The sequence below is a fragment of the Neopsephotus bourkii genome, unplaced genomic scaffold (assembly GCF_033783945.1).
Source record: "Neopsephotus bourkii isolate Nb327-2 ecotype Australia unplaced genomic scaffold, CSIRO-AGI_Nbou_v1 NB_716, whole genome shotgun sequence".
Taxonomy (NCBI): Eukaryota; Metazoa; Chordata; class Aves; order Psittaciformes; family Psittacidae; genus Neopsephotus; species Neopsephotus bourkii.
Window position 1 is genome coordinate 2,695,238 of NW_026901215.1, and position 15,824 is coordinate 2,711,061.

Sequence of the window (15,824 nt, forward strand, 5' to 3'; positions counted from 1 at the left end):
CTCTGTGAGATATTCCAAATCAAAGTGGCTGTCCCCACTTGGGACAGTCCAGTTCTTCAGTGTCCCTACTAACTCATGACAGAATGACATGATAAAACTCTAATGAGAAAGATCAGTATCTTCAACTCAATGCTTTCCAATGATATGTTTTGCGTATTGCCATTTATTCTTTGCCACAATAAGAGGCCTTTCAATTCTAAGCTTTAGACAAATAATTGCCTCATAAAATAGTAGTAATAAAATATTTCCTAAAAAACCCTCAGCATATATCTCTGTGCAACATGAACTGACTGCCACATTGATTCAAACACTCCACAAAGTTGGGAACACCACAGGTAGAGGGACAATGGCTTAAAAACGTTGACAAGGTGGCTGTCAGATACTTGCAGCACTGATGTGTTCCTGAGCCATGACAGCCTCCTGGAGACTGAGGATGCTACAGAGCAGGGGAGGAATTCAATTTTCATGTTCATGGTAACAGAGCTCGCTGTACTTTCAGCTTCTTGCTTCTACACAGAAGCAATGTGTTCCCTGCAAATAATAATTTTCTGATTTGTGAATCCCACAGACATGCACAGGATAACACTTTCCAAAGGAAACATGAAGTTAGATAATAAGAATGTAAATGTAGACACTGACATGTGATGCACGTAAGCCTTGGGTTGTAAGGCTATGCTAGGAGCAGGAGTATACAAGGAAAAAGGCAGTTTAAATAAGAAACCCACAAGCACAGGTGTGGAATTCTGTAGGGTCATGTAAAAATATTGTCAAATTGCTTGATTTTTTTTTCTTTTGTAATTTGGAACAGAATTTGAGTCATAATTCCTTCAAGAATTAAGCCGTGCAGTTGTGTCAGAAAAATGTAGTGATTATGAAGTACTAATAATAGCATTTTCCATTGCTGCATTGTGTAATATACATTCTTGTATTATTCATGTGGTTTTCTCTTAGGTTTTTTTGAAGAAGGGTATTTATTTCAAAGGCACGAGAGAGGTGCAGTCCTCATGGGGCTTTCAGCATAAAGATAAAGTGTTTTAACTGTTTTATTCGAGGCTGATTCTCTTTTATGTATGTTAAAATATTATACTGGATTCTTTTTAATGAACATCTACATGCAGATATCCTGCTTTTCCAGCCCAAGAGGCAGCCTTATGTAATGCATATTTGCATATTGACACAGTTATGATACTAGAGCTAGAGGAAAACAGAATAATAGTCAGCAGAGTGTGTTAAAATCTACTTGCAGGAAAAGTTCCTTTAAGGGTTGGCATTATCTTGTCAATGTCACATCTACTTCAGGAAATAAGCGTAGCCTCGAGCAATGCTCAGAGTTATTACTCAGACGGAAAGTGAATGTTAGAAAAGTTATAGACAATTTCATTAACTTAAGAACTTCTAAAATGAGAAATGTGATGATGAAGTCTTCTTTGTATGGTACCTGGGAGCATCTATGCAAACCAGAGGAGAATAAAGGATACCATTCAAACCAGGATATTACTTATAGAGCAGGATTTATCATGGCTGTATGGTGCATAAAAGCCAAAACTTTAAACTGAACTAGAGTAAGTCAGCTCTTCTAGTGAGAAAATGTGAAATGAGGTTGCCTGTGCCATGGGTTTCACAGATGGTAACTCTTAATGGCGGTTTTGGGGCTCTTCAGGGTTACTGCTTTCTGTGCCAGTTAAATCCTGAAGTACATTTGTTTCTCCTTCTTTGGCCTTGTCCTATCTCCTGTTAAAATGCTTCCACTTCCTGTTACCTTGTGCATACCTATCCACAAACATTAGCATCTTGTTATCCAGCAAATGACTTTCCTTTGTATACCATTTTTACAACCTGGAGGCTTCGGTGTCAAAAAAATTTATTCTTGCCTCTTTCAGCATCCTAAGCAAGTAGTTGGGATACTGCCAACTAGCCTGTGCTGTCCTTTTTAATATAGGTGCCACACCACAGTTTCCTACAGGAAAGTCCTCTAGACCTTGAGGCACACAGCTCCCACTAAAATATTTTGAGAAGGCAACAATGTGGTTTCTGACACCAACCAGGCTGTCTGAAGGACATCTAGGAATGTTACAGGTCTATTGCAATTTTTAGGAAATATTGATGTAGTTCTGATTATATCAGGGTCTATAATTAACATTCCTATAAGCTTCATTCACATTATACTGTATAAATAGTTCTCTACAGCAAAGGTGCATGTGATTATCCTTGAAAAAGCTTTTAGAAGACAGAGGACTTACCAAGATAGGAAATTATATTAAGAAAAAGTTCCCAAATCCATGTGGATGACTTTAGAAAGAGTATTCATTATAACTTACTCATTACTAGAAGCGAATTATTTTTTGCAGACTCAGTTAAGTGTCCAAGACCAAACTTTATTCTACATGTGTAAAAACGTGTGGTTTTCTAATGTTCTAATGATGTCTATCTTTCATCAGTAACAGTTTTAGCATTTTGTGTTGAACAGTTGGACAGAGAGCAGTGTTCTTCCTCTTTCATTCTTCCATAACCAGATCTTAAAATTAGAAGTGTTTCAGGTATTGTGATGTCCTTCATACTGCAGGTAAAGACAGAATAACATTGCAGAGCATTGCCTCACACTGCATTGCAAGCTATGATATCTTAATGAATAAATATTTTTCTAAATTGGAGGAATGGAACAGGCACTAGACAGCAGGGCTTTCTTCTACCAATTATATTTTTGTCCTTGTGGCCTTGGATTATTAATACAGCTATGGAATAATTAAGCAGAGTTGAATATTAATGCAGTTTTATAAATAATTTTAAGGTTGCGGATGTGGCTCATCTTTCCTATCTCTTTTTTAATGTATATCAGCATTCAAAATGTAGGCTGATAGTGGGTTGTGGGAATCTTGGATATGCAAGAACAAATGTGTTGTAAGGTATTAACAATTGAGCTTATGTAGATGATGCTTAACTGATTCATTTGTTTGACTATATTCCAGTTTTGAAAAGACCAACTCTTTAGTCAAAGGGCAAAAGTCCAACATATACAGTCATTCAATGAAGTCTTGAGTAAGAACATTAGAAGATTTATTAACCTGATAGATAACAATATTCAATAACTGAGCCCCATCATCATTTCCAGACCATATGAAGTAGATTTGACACCAATTTTCCTCTTTCATAAATTAACGGTAATGTAGCCAAATGAGGTAAGAGTGTAGGGATCAGCTCAAGACATGAGGATGATTATAGGTTGCAATGATGGTAGGGTGCAAATGTAAATGTTTGTTTACGATCTTTGCCCTTAAGAAAGGTTGGGAGGAGAAAATAATTTGTTATTTACACCCACTTAGTATATGTAGATATATGTTTTACTATGAAAATTCTGCTTCTGGAAACATGGCATACTCAAGAGCGGAAAACAGTTGCTAATAATTGTTTCCAAACATCAGAAACAGCCTTCAGTTTTATGCAAAAAGTTGTGGTTTAGGGGATTTCCATCAGTTTTCAAAACTATCTTTTTGGAATACAGTTGAGAAACTCAGTGTATATTTGCATCAAAGTACAAAAAAAAGTTCCTTTTCTCCCAAGTTGGATCTTTAATATTATGCAAAAATATAACACTACTTTCAAATTGAATCATTACTTATACATATGCCTCATTTGAATACACATAAGAGATTTCATATGTGACTCTGGTTGATGAGACTACCCATGCAAAATCTGTTCAATTTTTAGCCGTTTTGTGAGTATGTCCTTATTAGTACACATATTGCGTAAAATCTGTGTTAGAAACAACCACATTAATTTGCTCAGATACACCCAAGCATGGCACAAGAAACATGCTGAGTGAAGGCTGAGCAGAGGCTGAAAGAGGCTGATTAAGTTCAAGATCCTGTCAGGTCTTCAAAATAGTGTAAGACCAAAATGATGGCATTTACTGCCTCAGGTGTTCGTGGCTTCCTTCCACTCATTCAAAACAGCTCTGATTGACTTCTCACAGGTGATGTTGCCCTTGCTATGTTCAATTAGATTATCCAGTTCAGTTAGGTTATCCAATTGTTATGGGCTGCTTGTGGAAAAAAAAAGGGTACCAGAGATCTTTTAAAGATCTATAAAGTTGATTTTTTTTTTCTTCTTTTAATATAATATACCTGCTTATTTACCCTTAGGGGCTGCACAAATCTGCTGGAAATATCACAAACAGAACTTTTGTCCACCTGTTTGTTTATGGATTTTATGTATGGATCTAATTAATATTTAAGAGCTGCATGGTTCATATACTAATTTTGTTCAAATGAAAATTTTAGCCCTGTGTATTAAATGTGTGCACTTATTTACCATCCTTTTTACACTTGAGTATTTTGGGTATGATAGAAGGTTCAAGTAGGCCTTGAGTAGTCTCTTGGCATTTTGAGTTGGTCCTTCAATGCATATAGTACAGTTTGGCTTCCTGGGAGAGCTACTTATATTCTTATTAACTAGCGTGAGCTGGGAGAAACAAACATTTTTCTGCAAGCAGTTTTCAATAACAAAGCGTGGCATCAAAGATATTTATTTTTATTTAGCTTTGACTTGGTTTCATTGACTTAAGTGTGGAAGAAAATAGTTATGAATGATGCAGTAACATTTTCTTAAGTCTTGCAATGTAGTAAATACATTATATTTTCACTGCCTGCTTATACCTGATTACACTTGTCTTTTCAAAATGGTTATTTTCACTTCAGTTCTGTTCATTTTGTGATTTAATGGCATTGAAATAGATCGCTTAAGAATTGATGCATTCATTTTTTATCATATTTACATCAGCTGCAATTCACATTTAAATAGCAATTTGTTATTTCTGCCTAAATGTTGCTTTCCTTGGCAATGATTGATCTCATCCTTATGCTTCTATATTGCAATTTCCTGTTACGTCTTTGAAGGTCTACTCTTATGAGAAGTGAAAGTAAATTTCTTGGTTCTTCTGTATAGCTGGTAATCAAATTCAGCTTCAAGAAAATTGACCATTATCTCAGGCTTCTCAATGCTCAGCTTCCCAGTATTCTAATATAGTCTATTTCTAATTGCAAATTAAACTAAGATCTTTCCCCACCCACCAGTAAAAAGTCTCTACATATATGTCATGTTTAATATTGCTACCTATGTGTTCAGGAACTCCTTTTTTATATGATATGTTTAATAGGGAATTTATAAACTTTACTGCAGAATTGTATACAAATCTGCTTTTTAAAACTTATGTATTAAGAGATCTTTTCCTTATGTATAGTTTTATTATTACTGGAAATGAGAACTAAGTATCTTTAATGCTATGTTTGTGTCAGCAACAATTACCACCTGTTTTCTTCACAGTGAATAAAGTCATTACAGTAACATTTTCTTAATGTCACCCATGCTACGCTAACAACTCTTTCAAACATGATCCAGACTTAATCAGTGCTCAAAACTGACATATTGTCAACCTTATCCTCAGAAGAGATCCTCTGCTAAACAAAGTCAGTTAGGTAATAGGAAGCTGTGGCACTATAGGGTAGGATGTTTCTAGGTACTGTATAAACTGTGCATGGTTATCTAACATTTGTTTGCCTACGGAAATCAGACATGTAACCTCAATAGTGATGCAAACTCCTGAACTTTAGGCATTTAAATAAATAAAACTGGACCAGATTAATTATACATTACTGTGTTCTGGGATATGCTTAATACATAAACATAGCACTCTGTACTTGCAGTAAACAGCAAGCACAAATAAATGATGGAAATAAGAAGAAAAAGATGAAGAGCATTCTTGCATGTGATTTGTGAATTCTGCACAGTGGCAGTGTATAGCCCTGCAGAGACTAGCTCTGGACAATGTGGTGCCCAGGTGTTGCTGAAGTCTCAGAAACAATGCAGTTTTGGTGACATGGGCAGTTTAGACATAGTTTCATACCGCCAGGCACCACACTGCTGCATATAGTCACCTCTGTTATGTGAGGGACATTTAGACTTGCAGGATCTTCATGGTATTGAGTACAATAACTTTTTAGATCATTCATACTGGTGGGAGTAACTGAGTTTAGGGAAGCAGAAAGATTGCAAAAAATTACCAAGTCCTAGGAGCTAGGAGGTTTTTGAGGTATTTTGAGTATCAGTATTGCACTGATAGAGTTCTCCATGTTTCTGATCTCTCTTTCTTTTCCTAGAAGTATTGTAATAGTGGAAATTTACTAATGAAAGCATCTTGCAGCAAGTGCCTTAAAATACAAATCATTTTCATTTAAATAATTAGAAAAAAAAAACCCAGCAATGACATTTTAATGGGTTTTGCCAGGACACTTATTCTGTAAGTTACCAGGCTTACCATAAGCAAGAATCAGCCTGAAGTGCCTACATGAAACTTAAACTTGGTTCTGCTATTGCCATGAGAAGCCTCCTCTGAGCCCTGGAATCAATTTTGTAATTTCACTTGTTCATCAAATGACCATTTCTTTTTTCTTTAATTGCTGTATACTATCCTACAGTACTACTGGAGTCACATTTCCTGCTTCCATTCTTCTCCCCACCCCACCCTCTCCAGTAAGGAACCATTTGTACAACTTGAACATGGTTTGTTTTTGAGAATGTTGCAATTTGGTCTCAAAATCAATTGGGTTTTACTGTAGTCAGAAAATTGTACATCCCCTTTTGTATCCAGATCTTTAGAGCCTTAGGGGAAGAAGTCTTTGAAGTGAAATGTAAAAAAGAATTTTCATGTTTTATGCAGGAAAGACAGAATTCGGGGGGCGTGAGAAAGAGGAGAAACAAGTACAATGTGTTTTATCCAGCTTCTCAGATGCCAGATGTGTTCAGCAGTACAGAAACTCTGACTTTCCTTTTCCCCTTTGTACCACCCCATTGATTTCAGTGTATGGTGACTTGCATTCTCCTTGGCTTTGAAGATATCTGCAAATTCAAAGAAACAATTCTAGCTTATTCTTTCTGGCTGTGTTTTTGAATAAGTGGAGGTGAAGAATGAAGTGGTGCAGTAAACCAAGTGTGAGTGTTCTGAAGGGTTTCAGAATTTCAAAATATGCTTTGCATGTTACTTGCGATTTTTATCAGTAAATACGCTGTTTGCTCTGTGCAAATGCAAATGCAGAACTGCTGAAGAAATTCTTGAAAAATGAGAAAACGGTGGTTCTATGTTTAAAAATAAACAAAATGCATAGATATTGCTGCTGAAGGTGTTCCATGATCTGTTGTGTTAACAGGATTAACCATTGATTTGGTATGTCTCTATAGCATTCATCTCATGGTATGGGACTTCTAGGTGTCATGTGCCTTCATTTAAATAAATTAATATGTTTTAAGACTGTCAGCAAAGAATATTTTGTATATTCTTAATTAAAACAGTCTGGTATAGGTATCATCCATCAGTTCTCTCTGTTTTATTTTGGGAAGCTACTGTATTGTGAGTGGCTAGGCAAAGAGAATAGCAGAGATAAGTAGCTTTGCATTCATTCCCTACTTGTAAGTCTATAGATTTCTGTTTACTGTAAAATAATTTCATGGGGTTGGGGTTTTTTGTTTAGTTTTGTAGGGTTTTTGTTTGTGGCTTTTTTTTGTTGGTTGGTTTTTGTTGTGGTTTTTTTCTTTTTTTTGTGGCTTTGGTGGTGTAGATTGTGAGCAAAAGACAAATACCTCAGGAGAGCAGAAGGATTGTGTAATGCCAGCTTTCGCTGAGCCTCCAGACCTGCTGAGCAAAAACATTCTTGAAATGGCCAAATTGTGCTTCACTGTACTACCATGCTGACAATGTCCAGAATTGCTGATAGAAGATATAACTAGAGGAAGACTTATCCAAAACTTTAGCAGATGGAGTTAGGATTAAGACTGTTCCCAGCAGGATCCTGTTGTCTCATTGTTAGTGTTCAAGTAGTTCTCCTTGGCTCAGATGTGATACTGGATGTCTGCATGTATTGCTCAATGCTGTTCCAGCCGTGCTAGACAATTTGCTGATAGTTCAGAACAGTGATGTTAATGCACAGTCTCAGAATCCTCCCTGTGTTTTAGCCCCATTTTCACTGGTTTGCATGTTTACGTCATTATTTTTTTTTCCATAAATTAACAAATGTCTTATCTGTAGTCTCCAGCTGCTACCATAGTGTTAGTAATATGGACCACTTGAATTCCTATGCAATGGGTACACTGTAGGTGTGTATTTGTATCAATTAATCTAAAATATTGCCCTTCTGTCATGTACAAACAAAAGCATTGTGAGGCAGTGAATCCTGCTGGTAAATCCTGAGGTTTTTAGGAAAGTTTGTTTTCTTTTTTCCATTTTGTGGTGTTTCTGATTACTGTGTTACATGTAAATACTCTCATGCTCTGCCAGTAATGCTACAACTTTCATTTTAGGTTGGTTGTAGTTAAACAATTTCCAAATTTTGACTTCTCTTAAATAGATAGGAAAAAACTTAGGTGGTTTTGTAGTTTCTGTATGAAAAGGTTTTTATTTTATGTTCTAGTAGTTGTTTGTTTTTCTTCTACAGTACTTCTTCATCTATCATTCCTTGGAAGTACAGGCAATGATAAACGCCCTGTCCATGTTAATGGGAGTCGAGAATGCTTTGCTTCTCTCAGGATTGGTGCCATATTACCAGGACAATATATTGATTTGGTTGACTGCAGATGTGTGATGCATGACAGAAGTGAGAAATTGAACTTTCTGAATGTGAAGTAAATCATGCTGCTGCTGATATATAAATGATTTAGGAAAAAGCAATGAATCAGATTCTCTGTGCTAGTAGCCATGCTACATTAAATGTAATACATAGTAAAACAACAGTTCTTTTACAGTCTAAAACAAACACACAGTATTCTGTGCTAAACTCAGATTCTTGCAAAAATGACTTGTGGCATTTTTGGTTTTAGTATGCTTTACTTTCTAGGTTACTGGCATGTTACCAGGTAGTTTAGAACTATTGAGCTGATATAAATTCCTTGCCTTTTTCTTGTCAAGAGCCACTGATTATTCTTCTAGACTGCTTATTACTATTTTAATTGGTTTGTCTTTAAATAATTTTAACTTGTAAGTACAGTTGGATAAGTCTCAAATACCTGCAGATGAAGTTTAGGGTTTTGCACAGATAATTGAACTTCAATATCTGTAAAACATCCACTATAACCATGAATAGGCCCATTCTCTCTTCTGGTAGGTTTTTTGCAGATACTAGACTTACACCAAATTATCTTTGTAGCCTTCGTATACAGATGACTATGATATTCTTTGCTCTCCTTTTCCATGCTATGAAATGAATGGGATAATTTATCCTTCTTGGACAGAGAGAGAAGAATTGTAATGAAAGCTTTATGAGACTTTCTGAAATTCTTCCTGCTGATATCTATTAATAAGTCTTGTCATTCTCTGTCAACGTCTCAGCTTAGCATTTCCCCGGCATAAGTACCTTCAGCAGTAGGGAATTCTGCACAGTCCTCCCAGAGCTTTGTGTATTTTGGAAACTGCTCTGAACTTTTGGATGAGATTTTCAGAGGAATTCAGGTCTCCTTAGGAAGTAGTTGTCAATATTTGCTTAATATTAAGGTTGTGAGAAGGAGCTTGATTACATCTTCCTGGTAGAGGGGGAATATTGAAGCATTTCAGAGCCTGCTGAAAAATAAATCCTGGAGTACTCCTTTGTGAACTTGTATGATTAGACAGTTCTACTAGCAGATGTTAATAGAAAAGAAAAGCCAATTTCATAAATATTTTCTCTTACATAAAAAAGTTATGTTTTTTTTTCTTGCTTTAACTTATTTCAGTATTTATTTTGTTATAAAGAAAAATAAAAGATTTACTTATGAGTCATGAAGTTTAACAGTTAAATTACCTCAAAATCAAACAAATTACCTTGTTTAATTAAACAAATTAATCCCACAAATTCAGTAAATGGTATCAAAATCTGGAATTTGCTGTTGGAAAGCAGGGTTTGAGGTGGACTAAAACTCATCAGTATCACAAAGGAAAAGCAAATCCTCATGACAAGGTAAGTAATATTATTATTTTTAAACTCACCAAGGATATTATTTTATTTTTTCATAACATATACTTGCCAAACATCCAATCATCCAGTTTGTTACTTTATCTTTATTTCATTGTAGATCTTATTTGAGTTTTTTTCTCTCTGAAATCCTGGAGTGAGACTTTACATACAAACTGGTGACAGACAAGGAAGCCTAAGTAAGCTGTCTGCCTTTTTCCTGACGATAGACTTGTGTCCAAAGAGATCATGACAACCTGATAAATTTCAGGTCTGCAGGATCTGAGAAGTTATGTGCTTATGCCACTTAGTACTTGAAAAAGTGAAGAAAGAACTTCATGCACTGAATGAAGGATTTGTGCTTCATATAAATACCGAAACAAATGTGTTCCCTTCAGCTCTTACTGAAGTGGGTCTGTCTTGCCATAAACACAATCATTAATGACCTCCATCCATGTACCATTGATCTTCATGGAAAATTACCTTTTAAAGCAAATGAAGCAGGTCTAGTGGTACTTAAAATCTAGCATCCTGCAGAGAGTGGAATCAGCTTGTCAACAGCCAGTGCCCCAGTGTGAACAGTAATTTTCCTTCCTGTCGGACAAAACAACTGCTTCTCCATTGGGAGAAGGTACACAAATAAGTGTAATGTCCAACGTACGTTATAGAGAGGACAGAATGCCTTCATTCCATGCAAGTAATTTTCAGGAATACAACTTTTACAGGTATCCACTGGAGAAATAGATGGTGGGGCTGTGCAGGATGAGACATTCACAACCACAACCCCAGAAGAAGGGGAGAGTTACCCAAGTGTTACATTCACAGTGTCAGAGCCAGAACTTGGTATAAAATTATACCACAAGAATTTCTGAATGTCAAAAAGCTAAATTGAAGGTTGCAACATATTGTCAAAGCTTTCCAAGTTGTGTTTCACAGCTCATGTCTTTTAGTTCAGAAACTACGGTTTCTCAATTATATGGCAAAGTACAAGTATTCCGAATTTCTTGAAATGTTCAATAATTAAAAGTGCCTTAGTATTTCAGGTCATTTTTGAAGGAAGGAAACTTATTCAAAGTATTGTGCTCATTCTTTGTGTACGCTTTGCTGTCTTTTTATGTGGTGGAAATAGAACAAGTTTAATTGAAGAACTGAGGGATGGGGAGAGTCTCTCATATAACTAGTCAGTCTTAGAAAATAATAACTAAGCAGGAAAATACCTTATTTCCTTGTGAGAACAAGACAATTCCAGTCTCCCAGTGAGTCTGTAATTTGACTTTTTAAAATAATTCTACGGATGCTATAGAGAAAATTCAAAACCAGTTCTAACAACAGTCTTGGCTGAACTAAGGATGCCTTGCATAGCTATTGGAAATCATTATGCTGAAGCTATTCTTATCTCTACATACAGTATCTCTTGGCAACAGGCAACAATTTTGTGCTGTAAATTTCATCTGCAACAATTCTATGTGTGGTGCATAGATGCAGTAAGCAAAAAAAAAAGTTCAATCGCATGTTGATCTTCCTGAGGCAACTTTAGTTGATGAGTTCTGATGAAGAAAAATGCAGATTTGAACATACTTTGTATCACAAAGTGTGTTAAGAACCATTGGTATGATGGTGGAGTCACAGGTAATGTTTGTTTGACTACAGAGGATAGACCTAATGACAAATACCAGTAATCTCGGCTCCTTTTTAGAATTCTCATGTTTTAGGCTCTAAATCAGTCACATAATATCTATGAAATTCTTTTGGTTGCTCTGTCCAAACAGAGTGGGGAAGCTAAATATTGTGCTTCCAGATTATTCCAGATTATGTTTAATTATTCCTTTGATGATTCTTTTCGTGGTCAAACAAGAGAAGGTATGAGGGGAAACTCATCAGTGACCACTGATGTCAGCTATTTGTTGATGTAATTTAAATTCTCTTTCTTAAAGAGTTCTGGATGTGTCAAAAGCATACCATGTTCCACATCCCACTTTTTCTCCCTTATTTATAAAATACAAGCTTCTTTATTTCTTTGGTTGTTGTCAGCAGCCAGAACTAGTGAATTTTGGAGTAAATGGAAAGATTCAGGAATAATTTATTTGACAAAAATTTAAAAAATCTCTCATCAGTTTTGTTGATAATGTCAGCACCTTTGAAAGCAGAGCAGGTTCCACCCTGAATTCTTGATGTTGACAAGCTGTTCAAAATCTGTCCTGTATGAATGAGATGGCTCTTATTCCTGAAATCACTTTTTCATTTTCTGCCTTCAAATTACGTTTGATTTGCTGATGGCTCCATGAAAAACAGAATGGAAGTATTATACAAAAAACTGCAATTGCTGTCAATATGCTGTAAGAATTTAACTACCAAAATAATTTAAAGTTTGCTGTATGTTGGATTAATTTTGACGGTTGTTTCAGTGTTTTTGCAGATTATCGGTTTCAAACTCGCCTGTCTTCTGCCACTACTCTACACCTGGATTATATTTGGGTTATCAAAAACTAATGATGCATGGAAACAGTTTTATAGTTTCTAGGTTATCACAAAATGCATAATCTGCATTATTTCTTAAAATTAAGTGCTATTTGAGCAGTCTAAAATCATTTTAGTATATCATTTTGTCCTTTGCCTGTGGGTGAGAAATCAAGGTCATAGATATCATTTTACTATATCCATTTCCCAAAAAGTCATAGTCATTATTCCGCCTCTGAATTGTTCTTTTTGCTTACAGTTTTCGACAAAAAAAAACAAACCTTTAAATGACTACATACCTTTGTAAATACCTTGTTCCCTGGTTTTCAAACAGATCTGTTTCTGGTATCTGCTGAACAGTTCCGCATACCAACTCCAGAGTATGCAAGTTAGCTAAGCTGCCATTTGGCAAAGCCAAATTCATATTTCATGCATATGTTTTATGACTGTGTGAACATGTGCTGTCTTCTGTTTTCTTTCGTGGGTGCTAAGATTTTTTTGGTTGGTTGGTTGGTGTTTTTGTGGGTGTTTTTTTGCGGGTATTTTTTTGCCATCCAGAGTGATGGCTGTTGCATCTGCTACAGTTGCTTCTGACCTCACTGAGTCTGGCTGGCTTTTATTGCATTCAAGCCATTTTCAGAAAAGGAGTGATGCTAGGTTTACGAGGGAGGTCCAAATGGGTTTGAACTAGAGATTGTCCTTTGCATTCATAGTCAGAGTATAAACTACATAGCATAGAGAGTAAATATCATGAGATAACTGTACACTGAACTTCTCTCTTACCCGTGTAATTCTCACTGTCCTCTTTCCTTTGCTGATCGTGACGCACAAGACAGAAAAGCATCTCTTTAAGGCAACTCTCGGTGACCTGGTCATCTTTCTGGTACCAGTGCTTATGTTTCAGCCTAGGGGCTGAAATTACAGCAAACCTATGCTGTTTTATCCAGCCTTGGAATTAGAAGTTACCTTAAGCCAAATCTACAGTTGCTATCTATATATGGGATGTGTGTAGCCCTAATTTGTTTTTAAAGGTTTGCTTTATTAACATATTAGTATAATATATTTTTAAAAGGATTTCCATTCAAAATTATGTTTCAGATTAGCTGTCTCTGAATGCTTTTGCCTATTATGTTATAAATGGTTTGTTTTTAGGAATATACTTGAAGTTATTTCATTAATTCAGAAGATATGTATATCTTAATTGTTTACTCCTGTTTTTATAGATGGCTATACAACAGATGACATTGAATTTTACTGGCGTGGGGGTGATAATGCAGTCACAGGAGTGACAAAGATTGAACTGCCACAGTTCTCCATTGTAGACTACAAGCTTATCACCAAGAATGTTGTTTTCTCTACAGGTTTGTGGAGGGGAAGCTAAAAGGGGAGTTGACTGGGAAGACTTTCAGAAATGAGTTAATTATTAACATGCAGTTCAGGATCTGAGAAAAAAATATCTTAGAAATAAATTAGGGCAGCAACTGTGAATTTTGAAAGAAGCAGTTTTTATTCCAGCTTCATACTGCAAGGCATCACCCATTAACATATGAAGAGGATACAGTAGTTTGTCATGTTAGGTTCAGTCAAGTAAGCTGTATTTTCTGTTTTCCTATGGAAACTCATTAAGCCTCTTATACACTTCAGTGCCCTAACCCTAGCAAGAAGTGACCCAACCTGTAGGAAACATAGGAACATATCTCTTAGTATTTCTAGATGTTGTTGCTTGGAAACATAGGAACATATCTCTTAGTATTTCTAGATGTTGTTGCTTGTGCCAAGCTGTGGATGTATTAGACTGATTATTTGTCTTTACTGTAAACCCTTTAAAATCTTTGACAGGATTTATAGTTTTGCTTATGCAAGGAAGCATCTGACTTTCTAAAGGCTGACAAGATGCTTTGTGAGGAGGAGTAGCAAATAAGATTGGATTTCATCAAAACAAAACAAAAAACAACAAAACCACAAAAACCAGCAAAACAAGCAACAAGAACAAGTAGAACTTTTCAGTGACATGATAAATTATTCAAGGGAGACCAGAGTTGGGTTGGGCTGTTATTATGTGATATTCTCTATCTCCTTGAGAAAGATGCTAGGTGTGTTTAAAAAAAAAGTAAATCTTCAAAACTCACTTTCTAGGTATAGATAAAAATCATCTTTGAAGGGAGTATAGGAGGATCCCAAATTCTTGAAAACCAAGAAGAAATAGGACTTGGATAGTGATCTTTAGGTACTCCTTTCAACAGGAGTTTCATACACCAAAATATTTCTGGTGTTCAGTGCCAAAGGCAAGTGCTGTGTTGCTTGGAGAGAAGGTTGGAATAAGGGTTACACTGAAGTAGGCATACTGCTGCTTGGCACTGAAAAACACTGGTATGCTTTGATGCTCCAAAATGTATTTTGATTGTTGTTGAATATTATGGTTACCAGCAGAAACACATCTGGAGCATATTTGTACCCTCAGAATAAAAGATTATTTAATCCCAGTTCTTGCTAGAAATTCTGCATCTGATTATTCTGGATTTTTCAACTGTCTGTGTACTCTTATGTTGCATGAAACAGTCAAACCAAAATGACAGAAGAATGTTTCAGGCTTTATACAAGTAAATTATGGCTGTACCAAATATTCTCTTTTAGGTGCCTACCCAAGGCTGTCTCTGAGCTTTAAACTTAAGAGAAACATTGGTTACTTCATTCTGCAGACCTACATGCCTTCTATTCTGATCACTATCCTGTCCTGGGTTTCCTTCTGGATTAATTATGATGCTTCAGCTGCCAGAGTTGCTTTAGGTAGGCATTTTTACACATGTCAACTGAATGCTTTTTCTTGCTTCTGGCTTAGTGGATAGTACATGATTTGAAAAATAGATCTTAGATCTTTTTATGTCTGGCTTGTTTAGCTTTGTGTTATTTGAATCAGGATTTAAATCATCACAATTTAAATAAAAATTAAAGTGATTTCATGTCTGAATTAGCTAACTGTATAATCATTGTAACCAGAATTAGCCTAATTGTCTCAACGTCTTTTGTTGATTTACTGCTTGGTTTTTTCTCCAAAGAGAATGCATTTAGTTTGCTTTTGCCCATGGCAGTCCAGAATACACATTCAGCACTGTGTTATGAGTTATAAATTTCTTTTCCTCTCAGGTATGAATTAAATAAAGTTTTACTAGGGTTGTACAGCTAACATCTTCTCAAGTTGAGGGCTTTCTTTCCATACTGTTACCTTACATTCTAAAGGGAAACCTAATTAAACTCTATAGTACTTATGTCACTAATCCCATGTGTGCTTGTTTATGTCCTCATCAGAAAATCCAAGCATGTTACGAAACTAAATCAGTATCTGTTACCAAATTTTGTATAAATCAGACCAATTCCTGCCAGTACAGGTCTCATATAGAT

At 35.8% G+C, this 15,824-nt stretch overlaps 1 protein-coding gene across 4 annotated transcripts in view; it reads left to right on the forward strand.

Annotated features, from left to right (window-relative positions):
- Positions 1-15,824, forward strand: part of GABRB2 (gamma-aminobutyric acid type A receptor subunit beta2) — a 153,436-nt gene that overhangs the window by 120,773 nt on the left and 16,839 nt on the right. For all 4 annotated transcript variants that reach the window (XM_061354075.1, XM_061354077.1, XM_061354078.1 and 1 more), the window contains 2 exons: positions 13,649-13,786; positions 15,060-15,212. In XM_061354075.1, the coding sequence (XP_061210059.1) occupies positions 13,649-13,786; positions 15,060-15,212 (291 nt within the window). The remainder of the gene's footprint in view (positions 1-13,648; positions 13,787-15,059; positions 15,213-15,824) is intronic.